This window comes from Calonectris borealis, chromosome 15, assembly GCF_964195595.1.
Source record: "Calonectris borealis chromosome 15, bCalBor7.hap1.2, whole genome shotgun sequence".
In the NCBI taxonomy this organism is placed as follows: Eukaryota; Metazoa; Chordata; class Aves; order Procellariiformes; family Procellariidae; genus Calonectris; species Calonectris borealis.
The window spans coordinates 2365524-2386530 of NC_134326.1; the positions used below are offsets into that span (position 1 = coordinate 2365524).

At 55.1% G+C, this 21007-nt stretch overlaps 2 protein-coding genes across 2 annotated transcripts; both read left to right on the forward strand.

Annotated features, from left to right (window-relative positions):
* Nucleotides 1–882: 882 nt before the first annotated feature.
* Nucleotides 883–5383, forward strand: LOC142088572 (protocadherin alpha-2-like). Its single transcript, XM_075164003.1, has one exon. It carries the CDS (start codon nt 2575–2577, stop codon nt 5380–5382), a length of 2808 nt encoding a protein of 935 aa, XP_075020104.1. The 5' UTR covers nt 883–2574; the 3' UTR covers nt 5383.
* Nucleotides 5384–14090: 8707 nt separating this feature from the next.
* Nucleotides 14091–19872, forward strand: LOC142088931 (protocadherin alpha-2-like). Its single transcript, XM_075164804.1, has 2 exons — nt 14091–18830; nt 19846–19872. Exons 1-2 carry the CDS (start codon nt 16353–16355, stop codon nt 19870–19872), a joined length of 2505 nt encoding a protein of 834 aa, XP_075020905.1. The 5' UTR covers nt 14091–16352.
* The last annotated feature ends 1135 nt before the right edge of the window (nt 19873–21007 follow it).

Consider the following 21007-nt stretch of genomic DNA (forward strand, 5'->3'; position numbering starts at 1 on the left):
AGGGTTTTGAAATTTGGATCATGTTGTCTGCCTTCTCTAAAGGTCTCCTCAGTCACCTCTCTGCTCATCTCCCTTGCTAGGCAGGGGAAGAAGTGCTCTCCGTATTCAAGATGTTGGCAAACCTTGCGTTTCAATAAAGTGGAATGGCTTCCTTTAGTTTTCTTCTCTCAGCAAAAATTCCCACCCTTTTGGTTTTTCTTCTTTCACATTGGCAATCTGTTGGTAACAGTGGGTGAGATGCAGATGGCAGAATTTTCGCAGCTGTCTGGTTGCAGAGCTTTGGGCTGTTTTCCATCAGTGTGGGGGATGGCTTTTGCACTCTCCTGAGCTGAGGTTGACGTTGAGAGAATGTCCTTAGCTTTCAGGTGTCCCTTCTGCTTCCCCTGTGGTAGAAGTGCATAAGGGAGCACTACACACTGTCCAGCATTTTCAAGGCTTTTGCAGAACATTTTTCTCTGTCCAGCATCCCCAGAAATCTCTGCTAATGTTAAGGGGCAATGTCCCTTAAAACCAATTCTCCTATCCTGAAAATGTTTCTTTTTCTGAAGAAGCAACCAGTGATGCTACAGGTAAGTCAATGATACCTAAAGAAGACATGTTTGAGAGGCTGATGTACTTTTGTTCGTGTTGCATTTTGGTATCTTCATGTTGGATCGACCGAATGTTGCCTGGACTTTAATGCCTGTAGGTTTGGAGCAGCAAAGCACCACTGCCTGCTCTCGTTCCTTTCCCGCTGCTTCAAGGCACAGGTTGAGGTGCTGGCACGAAGCACAGATGGAGGAGAGACCCCAATGCATTTTGCGGAGTGAATGTGTTGGGTGTTGAGGGGATGTTCTCAGTGACAGTCCCGTGGTGTTACCTTGGTGGCTTTTGTTTGGCTGTATGATGGGTGGCTCATGCTGATGAAGGGGAGGTATTTCATGGGGACTAATGCTCCCGGGTACCGAGATTCTTGGTGTCTTGCTCTGGCAGTGTGTGCCTGCCTGAAAGGGAAAGCAAGGTCTTGACCTTTGTTGTGCAGGTGGAAAAGGAGGCCAGAAGAATAGCTCTTCATCGAGATACAGGAAGAGTGCTCGGGAGCTGTGGAGGCCCTGTGCTTTTTCAGCCTTTGTGGAAGATTGGAGTGCTGGGCTGTGATGGGTTTCAGTCCCCTAAAGAAAGACTCCCCTGTGTTGTTTGGACTCATTGGAGCCTGTTTGCACAGATGTTGAAGTACCTGGGGCTTGGGCTTGTGTTTCTGAGGGTGGTGGATTCTGTTCTGATGTAGCAGAGCTCTTCTTTGCCATATGGTTGCCTTGCTCTGTTATTTGCTGGGTCCTCGAGTGGACTGGAGGCTGAAGAGCGTGGTCTTCCTCCAGAAGGGAAGGGGACATTAAGGGGCAGTCTGTCGTTACTGCATAGATGGGAGGAAAGCAGGAAGATTGTTTGCCATCCGGAGGCATGGAAGGCGGAAGAGAGGGGGAATGAGAACTCTTGCCAGAGGGCATTTCCATGCTTCATGGCAAGTGTGGTGTAGTCACGTGGAAAATCTTTTGGTAAAAGGGAAAAAGAAAAGAAGAGTCAAGGATGGAAGAGAACGGGAGGCAAGACAAATGAGTTTACTTGCATGCCCGGATGCTATCACTGTACACAGAAAGGTGGTGAGGGAGAGAAAGGAAGAAAGAAGGCAAGAAAGACAGACAGAAAGAAGGCCAGAAAGAAAGACACAAAGAAAAAAAAACAAAGAAGAAAGAAAGGAAGCAAGGAAGAAATTAAGGAAAGGAGGAAGATGACAAGAGAAAAAAGGAAGAAACCGTAAAGGAGATTACCAGGGTGCACCAAAGATATCTTGCAGAAGAATCCAGAAGGAAAGAAAAAAGGCAAGGAAGGAATCAGTGCAAGTAAAAAGCAAGAAAGGAAGAAAGAAAGAAGGAAAGGGAAGGAAGGAAGAGGTGACAGACGAGATTAGGAGAACGCAGCAACGTTATCTCTAGACAGGAAACGGACTTGGTCCCTAACCGCCTCCGCCTTGGTCAGAGTAGCGCGCTCCGGCGCTGAGGCCCCGTAATTAGCGCTGATGCCCCTTAATTAGCGCTGATGGCTCCGTCTTTGACGGTCTACGCCGCGGCGCCGGAGGCGACTGGTGAGCTGCGAGCGGGGGTCAAGAAGTGAGAAGGATGGAAAGAGAAGGGAAAGGAGAGTAAAGAATCGGGCAGGGCAGGGCAAGACCGAAAAGGAGAAGATAGGGAAGGAACAGAAGAAAGCAGAAAGAGAAGAAGGAAGGAGGAGAAAGCAGGAAGAAGTTGGAAAGAGAAGACAGAGGAAAGAGAAGAAGAGAAGAAAGAACAAAGAGAAGAAAAATAGTAGGAAAGAAAGGAAGAACGAGAGAAACGACTAAAAAAAGATACTTCAAGGAAGAAAGAAGGAGAACAGAAGAAAGAGAAAGGAAGAAGGAAAGAGCAAACAAGCAAGGAAAAATTAAAAAAAAAAAAAGAAAGAAGAAACAGAAAGAGGAGGAAGGGAGGCAGAGACGGCAGAGGAGATGAGCAGCGCGGGGCCGGGGCAGGAGCGTGCGAGGCGGCGGAGCAGCGCACGATGTCGCTGCAGGCTCAGCAACGGCGGCGGAGCGGCGAGGCGGCTCCGCCCCGGCGCGGCGGAGAGCCCGGCTGTGAGCGCGGGGGGGCGGCGCGGGGCGGGCAGGAGAGCCGGTGCGTGCGGGCGGCGGCGGGGAGCCGTGCGGGGCCCGGGCGGGCGGCGGCGGCGGCGGCGATGGGCGTGTGCTGGGGGCCCGTGGTGCGGGTGCTGGTGCTGCAGGCGGCCTGGGCGCTGGGCGGCGGGCAGGTGCGCTACTCGGTGCCGGAGGAAGCCAAGGCCGGGACGGTGGTGGGCCGGCTGGCGCAGGACCTGGGCCTGGAGGCGGGCGAGCCGGAGGCGCGGCGGCTGCGGCTGGTGGCGCAGGGCCGGCGGGCGAGCGTGGAGGTGAGCGGGGCGAGCGGGGCGCTGGTGGTGAGCTCGCGGCTGGACCGGGAGGAGCTGTGCGGGAAGAGCGCGCCGTGCGCCCTGCGGCTGGAGGTGCTGGTGGAGCGGCCGCTGCGCGTCTTCCACGTGGAGCTGGAGGTCACCGACATCAACGACAACGCCCCGCTCTTCCCCGCCGCCCGGAAAAACCTCAGCATCGCGGAATCGTCGCTGCCGGGGTCTCGGTTTCCGCTGGAGGGCGCGTCGGATGCAGATGTCGGAGCCAACGCGCAGCTCTCCTACACACTCAGCCCCAGCGAGCATTTCCGTCTGGATTTACAAAAGTGGAATGAGCGAAATATTGTACCCGATCTTGTTTTAACGAAACCGCTGGACCGGGAGACGATGCCCGTGCACCGTTTGGTGTTGACGGCGAGTGACGGGGGCCGGCCGTCGCTGACGGGCACGATGGAGCTGGTGATCTCGGTGCTGGACGCGAACGACAACGCGCCCCAGTTCAACCAGTCGGTGTATAAAGTGCAGCTGCTGGAGAGCGCTGCAGAGGGGACGCTGGTGGCGCGGCTGAACGCCACGGATCCGGACGAGGGAATTAACAGTGAGGTGACCTACACGGCGACCCACTTCTTTCCCCTGAGTGGAAGAGATGTGATTACCGTCAATCCGAATACGGGGGAGATCCGTCTCACGGGCGCCCTGGACTTCGAAGAAGTCAGTATATTTGATTTCCGTATTGAAGCAAGGGACAAAGGGACGCCGCCGCTGTCGGGTCACTGCAGCGTGGAGCTGGAGGTGCTGGACGTGAACGACAACGCGCCGGAGGTGTGGGTGACGTCGCTGTCGGTGCCGGTGCCGGAGGACGCGGCGGTGGGGACGGTGGTGGCGCTGCTGAGCGTGTCGGACCGGGACTCGGGGGCGAACGGGCGGGTGCGCTGCGCGGTGCGGCCGGCGGCGCCGTTCGGGCTGGTGGCGAGGTTGGCGGGCTCGTACTCGCTGGTGCTGCGGGAGGCGCTGGACCGGGAGCGGGTGGCGGAGTACGAGGTGGAGGTGCGGGCGGAGGACGGCGGGGCGCCGCCGCTGCGCGCCAGCCGCGGGCTGCGGATGCCGGTGTCGGACGTGAACGACAACGCGCCGGCGTTCGCGCAGGCCGTGTACACGGTGCTGGCGCGGGAGAACAACGCGGCGGGCGCGGAGTTGGCGCGGCTGTGGGCGCGGGACCCGGACGAGGCGGGCAACGGGCGCGTGAGCTACTCGGTGGCGGAGGGCGGCGGCGGCGGCGGCGGCGGCGCGGCGGCGGGCGGCGGGTGGCGTCCGGCGTCGAGCTACGTGTCGGTGGACGCGGAGAGCGGGCGGCTGTGGGCGCTGCAGCCGTTGGACTACGAGGAGGTGCAGGTGCTGCAGTTCGAGGTGCGGGCGGTGGACGCGGGGGAGCCGCCGCTGTGCGGCAACGCCACGGTGCAGCTCTTCGTGGTGGACGAGAACGACAACGCGCCGGCGCTGCTGGCGCCTGCCGGCGTCGGGCCGGAGCCCGGGGCCGCGGTCTCGGCGGCGTCGGGGCCGGTCTCGGGGGCGTTGTGGGCGTGGGCGGCGTGGGGGGCGCCGGCGGGGCAGGTGGTGGCGAAGATCCGCGCGGTGGACGCGGACTCGGGCTACAACGCGTGGCTGCGCTACGAGCTGTGGGAGCCGCGGGGGAAGGGCCCGTTCCGCGTGGGGCTGTACAGCGGCGAGGTGAGCACGGCGCGGGCGCTGGAGGAGGCGGACGGCCCGCGGCAGAGGCTGGTGATCGTGGTGCGGGACCACGGGGAGCCGGCGCGCTCGGCCACGGCCACGGTGAGCGTGTCGCTGGGGGAGGCCGCCGAGGCGGCGCTGGCGGCCGCGGGCTCGTCCTCGTCCTCGTCCTTGCCGGGGGCGGGGCTGCGGCCGGCGGCGGGCGCGGAGGCCGGCGCGGCGGCGGCGTCGTCGTCGTCGTCGTCGACGAACGTGTGGCTGGTGGTGGCCATCTGCGCGGTGTCGAGCCTGTTTCTGCTGGCGGTGGTGCTGTACGGGGCGTCGCGGTGGGCGCCGCGGGCGGCCGCGCTGTCGGGGCCCGGGCCGGCGACGCTGGTGTGCGCCAGCGAAGTGGGGAGCTGGTCGTACTCGCAGCGGCAGAGCCGGAGCCTGTGCGTGGCGGACGGCGCGGGCAAGAGCGACCTGATGGTTTTCAGCCCCAACTTCCCGGCGCCGCCGCCCGGCCCCGCGGCGAAGGAGACGCAGCCGGAGCCGCCCGCTCTCCCGGACACGGTCAGTGGCCCTCCCTTCCCCGCCTCTCGCCCCTGCCTTCCCCCTCGTCCTCGCGCTCCCTTCTCGCCCTGGGGGTGGGGAGGCGCTGGTGGGAGCCGGGCTGAGCCCGCGGGGCGTGCGGGCGGTGGGTGCTTGGCGGGTGCTTAAGGATGTGAAGGGGCCCTTTGCATCTGCCTTGGCGTCGTTGCCGGAGCCCCTCGGCTTTCGCTTTGGGGGCAAAAGGATAGGTGACGACTGGGACTTCAGGGTTTTCTGTCCCGTGGTGTAATTTCTCCATTTGTATTCACCCACCAGAGTCACTATGAAAGCAGGGAAGGCAATACGGACTTTTCCTGTGTTGTTTTTCCAAGTATGTTGTTCCTGTAGTTGGTAGTATAAAGTGTTCAGGGAGAGGAGTGTGACGCAAGGTAGGTGTCAGAAACGGGCATTTTCTTTTTCTTTTCCTGCCCCCACCCTCACCATGTTATAGACTTCCGTTCCTGGCTGGAGAAGTGATGTGATATGATGTACGCTGGCCTGCTTTGATAGTCTTTCAGTATTTGTGCCAGCAGGGACTGCCTTATGGAAGGCCCGGAAACCTTCTTTTGAAAAACCCCCAAATTGTCCTATACATGAGATATCATCCCTGACAATGCCGTGCTCGTCAGCATTCGGGTTGTTCTCTCATGGAGGGAAATCAATGCCCGTTGCCGTTAGAGCTGCCCTGACACCACCTCTACAAAGAGATGTGTAACATTTCAGATGTGTAACAGAGCTCCCAGGTGTGAAGCATTGCAAAACACGAAGGGTCAACTACAGAGAGTCTGCTGAACACCGTGTGTATGATACCATCTCTCTGGTTTTTATGGTGCTGTCATTGATGGGAACAGTTGTGGACTTGTGTTCCTGGCCAGAGAAGCAGTGTGACCTATGCTGGCCTGTTGTGATGTTCTTTCAATATTTGCATCAGCAGCCACACCTTTACAAAAAGCCCGGAAACCTTCTTTTCAACAACAAAAAAAAACAACCCACAAACAAACAAAAAAAACTGAAACAACACCCACCCCACCCCCACCCCCCCGCAAACCCAAATTCTCCTACAGAATCAGTATCATCCGTTACATTGGGGTACTTGTCAACGTTTGGGTTGTTCTCTCAGAGCATGAAATCACTGCCATTGCCATTTAGAGCTCTTCCAACATAACATTTAGAAAGAGTAGAGAGTCTGCTGGACAGGGTCTATATGATACCATCCATGTGTTTTTCTATGGTGCTCTCGTTGATGGAAGGGTCTGCAAAAGCTGGAGTGAGCCCCGAGGTGGGAAAGGAACCTGTGGCATGTTGCAGAGGGGAATGTGTCAGTGGCACTGAGTAGGGCCTGGCCGTGTCCTGGTGTGAAGGGTGACCTTGAGCAGTGGCAAGCCTTGCCTGAGGGAACTGGAAATCCTTGGGAAGACCATCGGCCATGTTGTAAGAAAACAAGAATGAGAGATGGTCTGCTTTTCTGGAGAACGCGTGTCGCGGAGTGGGGAATGGGGGATGCCTAGAGGAAAGCCTGAGTCAGGATGGGGACAGAGTGTTCCTGCCCACGATCATTTCCCAGGCTCCAAAGGTGTGGAGTTGGAGGCCTTCCTGACCTTGAGATAGCATGTGGTATTGAAATGCCCACAATGTCTTTTGAGGTTATGAAGATCTCCCACCAGAGACAGTCCCTTGTGCTGCTGCCTGCCTGACGTAGGGAATGTGTTGGTAAGAGGGAGTGAGATGCAGGCTGCTGAATACTATCGGATGAACCTTTTTGCTCCTGTTCTGGGCAAGGTGTTGTGGGAGGGTAGTGCTTCAATCTGCTGTCCCTGTGTAGTGGTGGGTAGTAGTAGTAGCTTCCACCTCCGCTGATGTTGCCATGATGGTTCCTTTGTCATCCTCAGGCAGGATTTGTAAGGTCACACACGGAGGTGGGTGTAATCTCTGGGCGCTCGACTTGTTGCCTGGCTCGTTCTGATGTACGCATGTACAGGCCAAACCCCGCACAGCAGCCCAGGTCTGAGTTTCTACCATAGAAATTCTCCCACCCAGCTGTAATCACAGAATCTTTAAGAACTCTGAAGTGCAGCTCTGTGGTGTTTCCACCTGAGATTGCTGAAAAGGCAGGAGGATTCAGGGTGAAGTTCATACATCTGGGAAGAGCCTGCCAGACACTGTATGGCTTTGTATGCCTCCATGCAAAGGCCTGGGCATGTGTCACGGGGAGGGTGACCTTGAGTGGGGGAGAGTCTTGCCTAAGGGAAGTGGAAATGCTGGGTAGAACATGGTCTGTGTCATTGGGGAAGGACTGGACAATGTCCACTTAGCTGGGATCCTGTTTCCCAGGGCGTGGGATAGAGGATTCCAGTAGAAAATCTTGAGAAGAGCACCAGCACACAGTGCTACTTTCCTGTGATCTTCTCAGGACCTCCAGAAGTTCTGCATATCATAGGGCGCTCTTGTTTTCCGTGGTATTACTGTTTGGTATGTCACCTAACATACATGCCTTTAATCTCTTGTTTTTGAGGTGGAATGTTGTTGGTCAAACAGAAACTAGTGGTGGGCATCTATAGTAGCTTCCACAGCCTTGATGGTTCCTTACTCCTCCTCAGGCAGGATTTGTAAGGGCACACGAAGAGGTGGGTATAATGTTTGTGCTCTTGACCTCCCCTACTTGTGCATTTGCACAGGTGGCCTCAGTACAGATCGTGTGTCCCCTTACCATGCTTTACTCATTCTGTTACGTGCACGTACACGCCAAACCCTCCAGAGCAGGAGCCCAGCTCTCTTTTTCTATGGTACAAATTCTGCCACCCAGTTGATATCGTGAGTGTGCTTACGCTTCGGCATTTGGTGTGGTTCTCTCGAAGGATGAAATCTGTGCAGAGTGGGCTCCGAACTGTCACAGCTCTAATCACAGAATGCTTAAGAACTCTAATGTGCAGCTCTGTGGTGTTTCCATCTGAGATTGTTGAAGAGGCAAAACCATTCAGGGTGAAGTTCAAGCATCTGAGAAGAGCCTGCCAGACGCTGTGTGGCTTTGCGTCCGTCCATATGTTCTTTGTGCCAATCACGAGACAAGGTGAGGATGTGCAAAGGCCTGGGTCATGCTCAGAGCTCGGTTTAGAGCTGGGGCATGTTACTGTGGTGGAGCAATGTCTGGGTATTGTGGCAGCGATCCTGCGAGTGGTACTGAGTAGGGCCTGGGCATGTGTGATGGGGAGGATGACTTTGAGTGGGGAAGAGTCTTGTCTGAAGGAAGTGGAGATGCTGGGTAGAACACGGTCTGTGTCATGGGGAAGGGCTGGAGAATGTCTGCCTGGCTGTGGAGATGCCATTTCCCATGGGGCGGGATAGAGGATGCCAGTAGGAGACCTTGAGAAGAGGCCCGGTGCACAGGGCTGCTTGCCTGGGATCCTCTGAGGACCTCCGGAAGTTCTGCATATCCTCGTGGCCTGTTGTTCTCCGTGGTATTACTGCTTGTGAAGATAACTACCATACGCGCCTTTGATCACTTGGTTTTGATGTGGAATGTTGTTGGTGACAGAGAAGCTTTTTGAAATTTGGATCATGCTGCCAGCCTTCTCTGAAGCTTCCTTGGTCTTCTCTCTGCTCTTAGTCTTGCTAGGGAGGGGAAGGAGTGGTGTCCGTAATCAGGATGTTGGCAAACCTTGCATCCCATAGAGTGGAATGGGATCCTTTGCTTTTCTTCTCTCCTCTCACCTAAACCACCGACTCTTTCACCCTTTTATTTTTTTTTCTTTCACATTGGCAACGTGTTGGTAAGAGTGGATGAGATGCAGACTGCTGAATTTTGGCAGCTGTCAGGTGGCAGACGTTTGGGTGATTTCCCATCACTGTGGGGGATGGCTTTTCCACTCTCCTGAGCTAAGTTTCACTTTGAGAGAATGTCCTTAGCTTTCAGGTCTCCTTCCTGCTTCCCCTGTGATACAAGTGCAAAAGGGAGCACTGTGCATAGTCCCGGTTTAGCAGAACATGAGTCAGTTTTTCTGTCCAGCATCCCCAGAAACGCTGATAACATTAAGGGAAAATGTCCTTTAAAAGCAATTCTCCTGTCCTGAAAATATTTCTTTTCTGAAAAAGCAACCAGTGATGCTACAGGTAAGTCACTCACACCTGAAGTGGATGTGTTTGAGAGGCAGGTGTACTTTTGTTCCTGTTCAGTTGTGGCATCTTTATGTTGGATTAACGGAATGTTGCCTGGATTGTAATGCCTGTGGGTTTGGAGCAGCAAAGCACCAGTGCCTGCTCTCGTTCTTTTCCCGCTGCTTCCAGGCCCAGTGTGAGCAGGTGGCAGCGAGGACAGAGGGAGGAGGGACCCCAGCGCATTTCTTGGAGTGGATGTGTTGGGCATGAAGGAGATGTTCTCAGTGCAAATGTCATGCTGTTACCTTGGTGGCTTTTGTCTGGCTGTGTGATGCGTGGATCACGCTAACGAAGGAGAGGTATTCCATGGGGACTGAATCCCTTGGGTAACAAGGTTCTTGCTGCGATGTCCTGCCAGAAAGGGAGAGCAAGTGCTTGCCCTTCAGCGTGCAGGTGAAAATGAGTCAGGAAGAATAGCTCTTCCTCAAGGTATGTGTAGAGTGCTCAGGAGCTGTGGTTGCCCCGTGCTTTTTCAGCCTTCATGGAGGATTGTAGTGCTGGGCTGTGATGGGTTTGAGTTCCCGAAGGAAATTTCTCCCACCGTGCGTTGTTTGGATTCTTTGGAGCCTGTTTGCACAGACGTGCAAGTACGTGGAGCTTGGGCTTGTGTTTCAGTTCAAGCTGGCCAGCACTGTGAAGGACCACAAAAAGGGCTTTTTAAAATATGTTGACAGCAAAAGGAGGATCAGAGATAACATCAGTCCGTTATTTGATGAGGTTGGCCACCTCACAAATAGGGATGTAGGCAAAGCAGAGATGTTTAATGCCTTCTTTGCCTGTGTCTTTAACACCAATGATGGGCCCTGGGACCCCCGGAGCCCTGTGTTGGAAGAGCGTGAGTGCAGGAAATATAAAGCCCCAGCCAACTGTGAACTCGTTTGAGACTTGCTGCTCCAGCTGGAGACACCTAAGTCTATGGAGCCCAATGGGATTCACCCCAGGGTACTGTAAGAGCTGGCCGATGTTATCACAGGACCTCTCCATTATTTTTCAATGGTCTTGGGAGTGCGGAGAGGTCCCAGGCAACTGGAAGCTGGCAAATATTGTCCCAATTTTCAAGGGTAAGAAGGAAGACCCTGGCAATTACAGGCCTGTCAGTCTCACTTCAGTGCCTGGTAAAATTGTGGGGAAGGTTATTCTGGGAGTGACTGAAAAACACTTGAGAGACACTGCAGTCATTGGTCATAGCCAGCACGGGTTCAGGAGGGGAAAGTCCTGTTTAACTGACTTAATTTCCTTTTATGACAAGGTCAGCCATCTAGCTGAGCAAGGGAAGCCAGTAGATGTGGGGTTTTTTGGATTGTAGCAAATCTTTTGATACTGTCTCTCACCATATCCTTCTGGATAAAATGTCCAGCACACAGCTGTCATAACAGTTGTCGTAAGACAAGTCCATCGTACGTTGGGTGATCAATTGGCTGATGGGTTGGGATCAAAGAGTTCTAGTAAATGAGGTTACACCAGGCTGGCGGCCAGTCACCAGTGGGGTTCCGCAGGGTTTGATTTTCGGGCCAGTGCTCTTTAATGTTTTTATAAATGATCAGTAAGTTTGCTTAAGTAAGTTTGCTGACAATACTGAACTAGGAGGAGCTGCGGACTCCCTCGAGGGTAGAGAGGCCTTACAGAGAGATCTGGATAGACTAGAGATGTGGGCAATCACCAACCCTATGAAATTTAAGAAGAGCAAGTGCCAGATTGTGCACCTGGGATGGGGTAATCCTAGTTATATGTACAAATTGGGGGACGAGTGGCTGGAAAGCAGCCCTGCAGAAAGATACCTGGGGGTTTGGGTTGATGGCACGTTGAATGTGGGTCAACAGTGTGCCCTGGCAGCCAAAAGGGCCAGCCGTGTCCTGGGGTGCATCAAGCATAGCAAAACTAGCCAGTCGAGGGAGGTGATTGTCCCAGTCTACACTGCAGTGGTGCAGCCCCACCTCGAGTACTGTGTGCAGTTTTGGGTGCCTCAAGATAAGAAGGACATCAAACTATTAGAGTGTAGCAGAGCTGTTCTTTGCCTGTTACTTGCTGTGTTCTTTGAGAGGACTGGAGGCTGAAGGGTGTGGTGTTCTTCCAGAAGGGGAGGGATGGGAAGGTGCCGGAGCAGTCTGTCTGTCTTGCATAGGCTGGAGGAAAGCAGGAAGGTTGTTCCCTGTCCGGATGGGTGAAAGGCGGAAGGGAAAATGAATGGGAGCTCTTGCCAAAGGGCATGTCCGTGCTTCATGTTGAGCGTGGTGTAGACATGTAGAAAATCTTTTGGTAAAGGGGAAAAAGAAGAGTCAAGGATGGAAGCAGAAGAGAAGGTGAGGGAAGGATAGGGCAGGGCGAGGCAAAAAAGAAGAAGGAAGAGAAGGAAAAGAAGTAGAAAAGAGACAAAAGATGAAAGGAAGGGAAAGGAAGAGATGAAGAATGAAAAAGGAGGAGAAAAAGAACAAGAAAGAAGGAATGAAAGAGAGAGGAAGAAGGAAAAAAAGGACTGTATGCACGGAAAAAGCAAGGAAGGAAGACAGAAAGAAGGAAGAGAAAAGAAGGAAGGAAGGAAGAGACGATAGAGGAGATTACCAGGATGCTGATGTTATCTCTACATGCTGAATAGAGTTGAGGACCCTGGCATCCTTGGTACTCCGGCACACTGTGCAAGGCTTGATGAAAAGCGATGAGGAACAGGAAAGAGAGCTCTTGCCAGAGGGCATGTCTGTGCTCCGTGGTGAGAGTGATGTAGTCATATAGAAAACATGCTGGTAAAGGAGAGAAATAAGAGGCAAAGGGGGAAGAAGAAGGGAAGGGGAGGGAAGGACAAGGAAGAGAAAAGGAAAAAGAGGAGTAAGCAGAGAAGGAAGGAAAAAATAACAAAGAGAAAGAAAAGGAAACAAGAATGGAACAAGCATTAGACGGAGAGAAGATAAAATAAGAAACTATAAATGAGTTTACTAGCATGCCCAGACGCTATCACTGTACACAGAAAGGTACAGCTGAGGGAGAGAAAGGAAGAAAGAAAAAAAGAAGCAAGGAGGAAATTAAGGAAGGAAGGCGAAAAAAAGGGAAGAAACCATGAAGGAGATTACCAGGATGCACCAACGCTATCCCGCAGAAGAATCGCAGCAGGAAAGGAAAAAGTCAAGGAAAGAATCTATGGAAGTAAAAAGCAAGGAAAGAAGAAAGAAAGACTAGAAGGGACGGAAGGAAAGAAGGAAGGAAGGAAGGAAGGAAGGAAGGAAGGAAGGAAGGAAGGAAGGATGGAAGGAAGAGATGATAGACGAGATTAGGACAACGCAGCAACTTTATCTCTAGAGGCTGAACGGAGTTGGTCGCGAACAGCCTCCGCCTTGGTCAGAGTAGCGCGCTCCGGCGCTGAGGCCCCGTAATTAGTGCCGATGCCCCGTAATTAGCGCTGATGGCTCCGTCTTTGATGGTCTCCGCCGGGGCGCCGGAGGCGACTGGTGAGCTGCGAGCGGGGGTCAAGAAGTGAGAAGGATGGAAAGAGAAGGGAAAGGGGAGTAAAGAATCAGGGAGGGCAGGACAAGACCGAAAAGGAGAAGATAGGGAAGGCACAGAAGAAAGGAGAAAGAGAAGAAGGCAAGAGAAGAAAGCAGGAAGAATTTGGAAAGAGAAGACAGAGGAAAGAGAAGAAGAGAAGAAAGAACAAAGAGAAAAAAAAATAGTAGGAAAGAAAGGAAGAACGAGAGAAACGACTAAAAAGATAATTGAAGGAAGAAAGGAGAACAGAAGAAAGAGAAAGGAAAAGGGAAGGAGCAAACAAGCAAGGAAAAATTAAAAAGAAAGAAAGAAGAAACAGAAAGAGGAGGAAGGGAGGCAGAGACGGCAGAGAAGATGCCAGTAGAAAACCTTGAGAAGAAGCCCGGTGCACAGGGCTGCTTGCCTGGGATCCTCTCAGGATCTTGTGAAGATAACTGCCGTACGCGCCTTTAATCACTTGGTTTTGATGTGGAATGTTGTTGGTGACAGAGAAGCTTTTTGAAATTTGGATCATGCTGCCAGCCTTCTCTGAACCTTCCTTGGTCTTCTCTCTGCTCTTAGTCTTGCTAGGGAGGGGAAGGAGCAGTGTCCGTAATCAGGATGTTGTCAAACCTTGCATCCCATACAGTGGAATGGGATTCTTTGGTTTTGTTCCCTCCTCTCACCAAAACCACCCACCTTTTCACCCTTTTGTTTTTTTTTTTTCCTCGCACATTGGCAACGTGTTGGTAAGAGTGGATGAGATGCAGACTGCCAAATTTTGGCAGAGTGGCAGGTGGCAGACGTTTCTGGGGGTTTTCCATCAGTGTGTGGGAAGGTTTTCCCAGTCCCCTGAGCTGAGATTGACATTGAGAGAATGTCCTTAGCTTTCAGGTGTCCCTTCTGCTTCCCCTTTGATAGAAGTGCATAAGGGAGCACTACACACTGTCCAGCATTTTCAAGGCTTTTGCAGAACATTTTTCTCTGTCCAGCATCCCAGAAATCTCTGCTAATGTTAAGGGACAATGTCCCTTAAAACGAATTCTCCTCTACTGAAGGTGTTTCTTTTTTTGAAGACGACACCAGTGATGCTACAGGTAAGTCGCTCATTAGGAGGATGAGCTTGAGAGACAAATGTACTTTTGTTCCTCTTGAGTTCTGGTATCTTCATGTTGGATCGACCGAACGTTGCCTTGATTGTAATGCCTGTGGGTTTGGAGCAGCAAAGCACCGCTGCCTGCTCTCGTTCCTTTCCCGCTGCTTCCAAGCCCAGGGTGAGCTGGTGGCAGCGAGGACAGAGGGAGGAGGGACGTTAATGCGTTTCTCAGAGTAGATGCGTTCTCAGTGAAAATGCCGTGGTGTTACCCTGGTGGCTTTTGTTTGGCTGTATGATGGGTGGCTTATGCTAATGAGTGAGAGGTATTCCGTGGGGACTAATGCCCCTGGGTACCGAGATTCTTGGTGTGTTGTTCTGGCAGTGCGTGCCTGCCTGAAAGGGAAAGCAAGAGCTTGACCTTCATTGTGCAGGTGGAAAAGGAGGCCAGAAGAATAGCTCTTCATCGAGATACAGGAAGAGTGCTCGGGAGCTGTGGAGGCCCCATGCTTTTTCAGCCTTCCTGGAGGATTGGAGTGCTGGGCTGTGATGGGTTTGAGTTCCTGAATAAGAGACTTCCCTGTGTTGTTTGGACTCTTTGGAGGCTGTTTGCAGAGATGTACATGGGGCTTGGGCTAGTGCTTCCGAGGGTGGTGGATTCTGTTCTGATGTAGCAGAGCTGTTCTTTGCCAAATGATTGCCTTGCTCTGTTATTTGTTGGGTCCTTGAGGGGACTGGGAGCTGAAGAGTGTGGCGTTCATCTTGAAGGGAGAGGAAGTTGCACGTGCGTGGAAAAGAGGAAAGCAGGAAGGTTGTTCCCTGTCCAGAGAGATGGAAGGTGGCAGGGAAGAAGAAGGAGAGCTCTTGCCAGAGGGCATGTCCGTGCTTCATGGTGAGCATGTTAGTGACCTTTTAAAAACCTTTTAGTAAAGAAAAAAATGAACAGAAGAGGGAAGGATGGAAGCCGAAGAGAATGGGAGGCAAAGATAGGGCACAGCGGGGCCAGAAAGAAAAAGGAAGAGAGGAAGGAAGAGAGAAGGAAAGAGAAAGGAAAGGAAGAGAAGAAGGAAAGAGAAAGGAGGAGCAAAAAAAGAAGGAAAGGAAAGAATCTTTGCAAGTAAGAAACAAGCAAGCAAGGAAGAAAGCAAGCAGGAAGGAAGAGATGATTGAGGAGATTACCAGCATTTGTCTCAACATGCTGAATGGAGTTGAGGACCTCAGCATCCTCAGTACTTAGGGATGCTCTGCAAGGCTGGCTGAAAAGCAGTGAGGAAGAGGAAGGAGAGGTCTTGCCAAAGGGCATGTCCACGCTTCATTACGAGCCTGGTGTAGACACGTGGAAAACATTTTGGTAAAGGAAAAAATGAACAGAAGAGACGAGGATGGAAACAGGAGAGGAGGGGAGGAATAAAATAGGACAGGGAAGAGAAGGAAAGAGAAGATATAAGAAAAGAGAAGAAGGAAAGAGAAGGGGAAGAGAGAAAAATAGAGGGAAAAAAGAACAGCAGAAGGAAATGAAGAAGGGAAGGAAAAAGGAAAGAAGGACTCTATACAAGTGAAGAGCAAAAGAAAGAAGAGAAAGGAAGGAAAGAAGAGGCGATAGAGGAGATGACCAGCACGCACCGACCTTACCTCTAGAGGCTGAACGGAGTTGGTCGCTAACAGCCTCCCCCTTGGTCAGAGTAGCGCGCTCCGGCGCTGATGCCCCGTAATTGGCGCTGATGGCTCCGTCTTTGACGGTCTGCACCGCGGCGCCGGAGGCGACTGGTGAGCTGCGAGCGGGGTCAAGAAGCGAGAAGGGTGGAAAGGGAAAGGGGAGTAAAGAATCGGGGAGGGCAGGGCAAGACCGAAAAGGAGAAGGAAGAGAAGAAGGACAAGGAACAAAAGGAAGAAAGAGACGAAGTAAAAAGAAGACAGTAGAAAGAGAAGAAAACAAAGTAGAAAAGAGAAAGGAAGAAAGAGATAAACGAACGAAGAGCTCTGAAATAAAGAAAGAAAAGAAGAAAGAAATAAATAAAGAAAGAGGAAGAAGGAAAGGAAGAGAAAAGGAAGGAATCTATGCAAGCAAACAGCAAGCAAGAAACGAAAAAGAAATAAGGAGGAAAAAAAGAGGAAAAAAGAGGAAAAGAAAGAATAAAAAGAAAGAGGTGAAGGCAGAGACGGCAGAGGAGATGAGCAGCGCGGGGCCGGGGCAGGAGCGTGCGAGGCGGCGGAGCAGCGCACGGTGTCGCTGCAGGCTCAGCAACGGCGGCGGAGCGGCGAGGCGGCTCCGCCCCGGCGCGGCGGAGAGCCCGGCTGTGAGCGCGGGGGGGCGGCGCGGGGCGGGCAGGAGAGCCGGTGCGTGCGGGCGGCGGCGGGGAGCCGTGCGGGGCCCGGCCGGGCGGCGGCGGCGGCGGCGGCGATGGGCGTGTGCTGGGGGCCCGTGGTGCGGGTGCTGGTGCTGCAGGCGGCCTGGGCGCTGGGCGGCGGGCAGGTGCGCTACTCGGTGCCGGAGGAAGCCAAGGCCGGGACGGTGGTGGGCCGGCTGGCGCAGGACCTGGGCCTGGAGGCGGGCGAGCCGGAGGCGCGGCGGCTGCGGCTGGTGGCGCAGGGCCGGCGGGCGAGCGTGGAGGTGAGCGGGGCGAGCGGGGCGCTGGTGGTGAGCTCGCGGCTGGACCGGGAGGAGCTGTGCGGGAAGAGCGCGCCGTGCGCCCTGCGGCTGGAGGTGCTGGTGGAGCGGCCGCTGCGCGTCTTCCACGTGGAGCTGGAGGTCACCGACATCAACGACAACGCCCCGCTCTTCCCCGCCGCCCGGAAAAACCTGAGTTTACCGGAGAACTCCCCTGCGGGGTCTCGTTTCCCGCTGGAGGGCGCGTCGGATGCAGATGTCGGAGCCAACGCGCAGCTCTCCTACACACTCAGCCCCAGCGAGCACTTTACGCTCGATGTTAAATCCTCTGATGAATACAGGAAATCTCTATTCCTGGTGCTCGCGAAACCGCTGGACCGGGAGACGATGCCCGTGCACCGTTTGGTGTTGACGGCGAGTGACGGGGGCCGGCCGTCGCTGACGGGCACGATGGAGCTGGTGATCTCGGTGCTGGACGTGAACGACAACGCGCCCCAGTTCAACCAGTCGGTGTACAACGTGCTTTTGTCCGAAGACGCCTTAGAGGGGACACTGGTGGCTCGGGTGAGCGCAACAGATCCGGACTTGGGAATATACGGAGAAGTGCTTTATGAAATTGATACTTTTGTTCCTCCCTCGGCCTCGGATGTATTCAGCATCGATGCGACCAGCGGGGAGATCAGACTGACGGGCGCCCTGGACTTCGAGACAGTTACTTTCTACGACCTACACGTTAAGGCGAAAGATAAGGGGATGCCGCCGCTGTCGGGTCACTGCAGCGTGGAGCTGGAGGTGCTGGACGTGAACGACAACGCGCCGGAGGTGTGGGTGACGTCGCTGTCGGTGCCGGTGCCGGAGGACGCGGCGGTGGGGACGGTGGTGGCGCTGCTGAGCGTGTCGGACCGGGACTCGGGGGCGAACGGGCGGGTGCGCTGCGCGGTGCGGCCGGCGGCGCCGTTCGGGCTGGTGGCGAGGCTGGCGGGGTCGTACTCGCTGGTGCTGCGGGAGGCGCTGGACCGGGAGCGGGTGGCGGAGTACGAGGTGGAGGTGCGGGCGGAGGACGGCGGGACGCCGCCGCTGCGCGCCAGCCGCGGGCTGCGGGTGCCGGTGTCGGACGTGAACGACAACGCGCCGGCGTTCGCGCAGGCCGTGTACACGGTGCTGGCGCGGGAGAACAACGCGGCGGGCGCGGAGCTGGCGCGGCTGTGGGCGCGGGACCCGGACGAGGCGGGCAACGGGCGCGTGAGCTACTCGGTGGCGGAGGGCGGCGGCGGCGGCGGCGGGGGCGCGGCGGCGGGCGGCGGGTGGCGTCCGGCGTCGAGCTACGTGTCGGTGGACGCGGAGAGCGGGCGGCTGTGGGCGCTGCAGCCGTTGGACTACGAGGCGGTGCAGGTGCTGCAGTTCGAGGTGCGGGCGGTGGACGCGGGGGAGCCGCCGCTGTGCGGCAACGCCACGGTGCAGCTCTTCGTGGTGGACGAGAACGACAACGCGCCGGCGCTGCTGGCGCCTGCCGGCGTCGGGCCGGAGCCCGGGGCCGCGGTCTCGGCGGCGTCGGGGCCGGTCTCGGGGGCGTTGTGGGCGTGGGCGGCGTGGGGGGCGCCGGCGGGGCAGGTGGTGGCGAAGATCCGCGCGGTGGACGCGGACTCGGGTTACAACGCGTGGCTGCGCTACGAGCTGTGGGAGCCGCGGGGGAAGGGCCCGTTCCGCGTGGGGCTGTACAGCGGCGAGGTGAGCACGGCGCGGGCGCTGGAGGAGGCGGACGGCCCGCGGCAGAGGCTGGTGATCGTGGTGCGGGACCACGGGGAGCCGGCGCGCTCGGCCACGGCCACGCTGAGCGTGTCGCTGGGGGAGGCCGCCGAGGCGGCGCTGGCGGCCGCGGGCTCGTCCTCGTCCTCGCCGGGGGCGGGGCTGCGGCCGGCGGCGGGCGCGGAGGCCGGCGCGGCGGCGGCGTCGTCGTCGTCGTCGTCGACGAACGTGTGGCTGGTGGTGGCCATCTGCGCGGTGTCGAGCCTGTTCCTGCTGGCGGTGGTGCTGTACGGGGCGTCGCGGTGGGCGCCGCGGGCGGCCGTGCTGTCGGGGCCCGGGCCGGCGACGCTGGTGTGCGCCAGCGAAGTGGGGAGCTGGTCGTACTCGCAGCGGCAGAGCCGGAGCCTGTGCGTGGCGGACGGCGCGGGCAAGAGCGACCTGATGGTTTTCAGCCCCAACTTCCCGGCGTCGCCCGGCCCCGCGGCGAAGGAGACGCAGCCGGAGCCTCCCGCTCTCCCGGACACGGTCAGTGGCCCTCCCTTCCCCGCCTCTCGCCCCTGCCTTCCCCCTCGTCCTCGCCCTTCCTTCTCGCCCTGGGGCTGGGGAGGCGCTGGTGGGAGCCGGGCTGAGCCCGCGGGGCGTGCGGGCGGTGGGTGCTTGGCGGGTGCTTAAGGATGTGAAGGGGCCCTTTGCATCTGCCTTGGCGTCGTTGCCGGAGCCCCTCGGCTGTCGCTTTGGGGGCAAAAGGAAAGGTATTGCCGCAGGCAGCAGCAGTTGCCGTCGGCAGCTGAGGTTTGCTGTTCTGGGTGGGAGCTGTTCTCCCGTAGAATTAAACCGCCGATGTCGATGAGAGGTGCCACGGCACCGACTGTGGAGACGCTCTTGCTTGGTTTTGTGTAGCGTTTCCACCCGAGCTTGCTGAAGTTCTGCAAGAGACGCTGACTGTGGTGGTGCCAGTCCCCCAGCGCTATTTATTTCCTTATTGCCTTTGCTGAGTGCAGCCCGTGCTGATATGAGATGTGGTTTCTTGTGGAAAGCTCTTGTCCTCCTCCTTCCTGATTCTCCTTTGCCAAAGACATGATGGAAGGTGACAATTGGGACTTCACGGTTTTCTGTGCCCATGGTGTAATTTCTCCATTTGTATTCACCCACCAGAGTCATTATGAAGGCAGGAAAGGCAATACGGACTTTTCCTGTGTTCTTTTTCCAAGTATGTTGTTCCTGTAGTTGGTACTATGAGAACACACTAAGTGTTCAGGGAGAGGAGTGTGACGCAAGGTAGGTGTCAGAAACGGGCATTTTCTTTTTTCTTTTCCGCCCCCACCCAAACCATGTTATAGACTTTCGTTCCTGGCTGGAGAAGTGATGTGATATGATGTACGCTGGCTTGTTTTGATAGCCTTTCAGTATTTGTGCCAGCAGCGACTGCCTTATGGAAGGCCTGGAAACCTTCTTTTCCTAAAAACCCAAATTGTCCTATACATTAGGTATCATCCCTGACAATGCCGTGCTCGTCAGCATTCGGGTTGTTCTCTCACAGAAGGAAATCAATGCCCGTTGCCATTAGAGCTGCCCTGACACCACCTCTACAAAGAGATGTGTAACATTTCAGATGTGTAACAGAGCTCCCAGGTGTGAAGCATTGCAAAACACGAAGGGTCAACTACAGAGAGTCTGCTGAACACCGTGTGTATGATACCATCTGTCTGGTTTTTATGGTGCTGTCATTGATGGGAACGGTTGTGGACCTGTGTTCCTGGCCAGAAAGGCAGTGTGACATATGCTGGCCTGAATGATGTTCTTTCAATATTTGCATCAGCAGCCACACTGTTACAAAACCCCAGAAACCTTCTTTTAAACAAAAAAAAAACCCAATGAACAAATAAACAAGACCCCTCCTCACCCACCACCCAATAACAAAACCCCAAACCTGAATTCTCCTACATAATCGATATCATCCATCATATTTGGGTTCTTGTCAACTTTTGGGTTGTTCTCTCATAGCATGAAATCACTGCCACTGCCATTTAGAGCTGTTGTGACATCACCTTTAGAAAGAGTAGAGAGTCTGCTGGACAGGGTCTATATGATACCATCTGTATGGTTTTTTATGGTGCTCTCGTTGATGGAAGGGTCTGCAAAAGCTGGAGTGAGCCCTGACGTGGGAAAGGAAACTGTGGCCTCAAGTTGCACAAGGGCAAGTTTAGATTGGATATTAGGAAATACTTCTTCACGGAAAGGGTTGTCAAGGTTTGGAACAGGCTGCCCAGGGTAGTGGTTGAGTCACTGTCCTGGTTTCAGCTGGGATAGAGTTAACTTTCTTTCTGGTGGCTGGGGGGTGCTGTGTTTGGGGTTTGGTACGAGAGGAGGGTTGATGGCCCATTGTTGTTTTGGGTGGTGCTTGCACCGGAGACTTTTCGGCCTCTGCCAGGCCTCTGCCAGGTGCATGGGAAGCTGGGGGGGGAGCATAGCCGGGGCCATTGACCCAGCTGGCCAATGGAGTATTCCATACCAAGTGATGTCACACTCAGTATAAAAACTCAGGGTGGGGGCTCTCACGTCTTGGGACGGGCTGGGTGTCAGTGGGTGGGCGGTGAGCAGTTGCATTTTGCATCGCCTGCTTTGTATATTTTATTATTGCTGTTATCATTGTTATTATTACTGTTCTACTTTGTTTTATTTCCCTTATTAAACTGTTTTTA

Coding starts and splice junctions, on each gene's coding strand:
- LOC142088931 (XM_075164804.1), top strand. CDS start 16,353: ATGGGCGTGTGCTGGGGGCCCGTGGTGCGGGTGCTGGTGCTGCAGGCG. Junction 18,831..19,845: donor CTCCCGCTCTCCCGGACACG/GTCAGTGGCCCT, acceptor GTTCTCTCACAG/AAGGAAATCAATGCCCGTTG.
- LOC142088572 (XM_075164003.1), top strand. CDS start 2,575: ATGTCGCTGCAGGCTCAGCAACGGCGGCGGAGCGGCGAGGCGGCTCCG.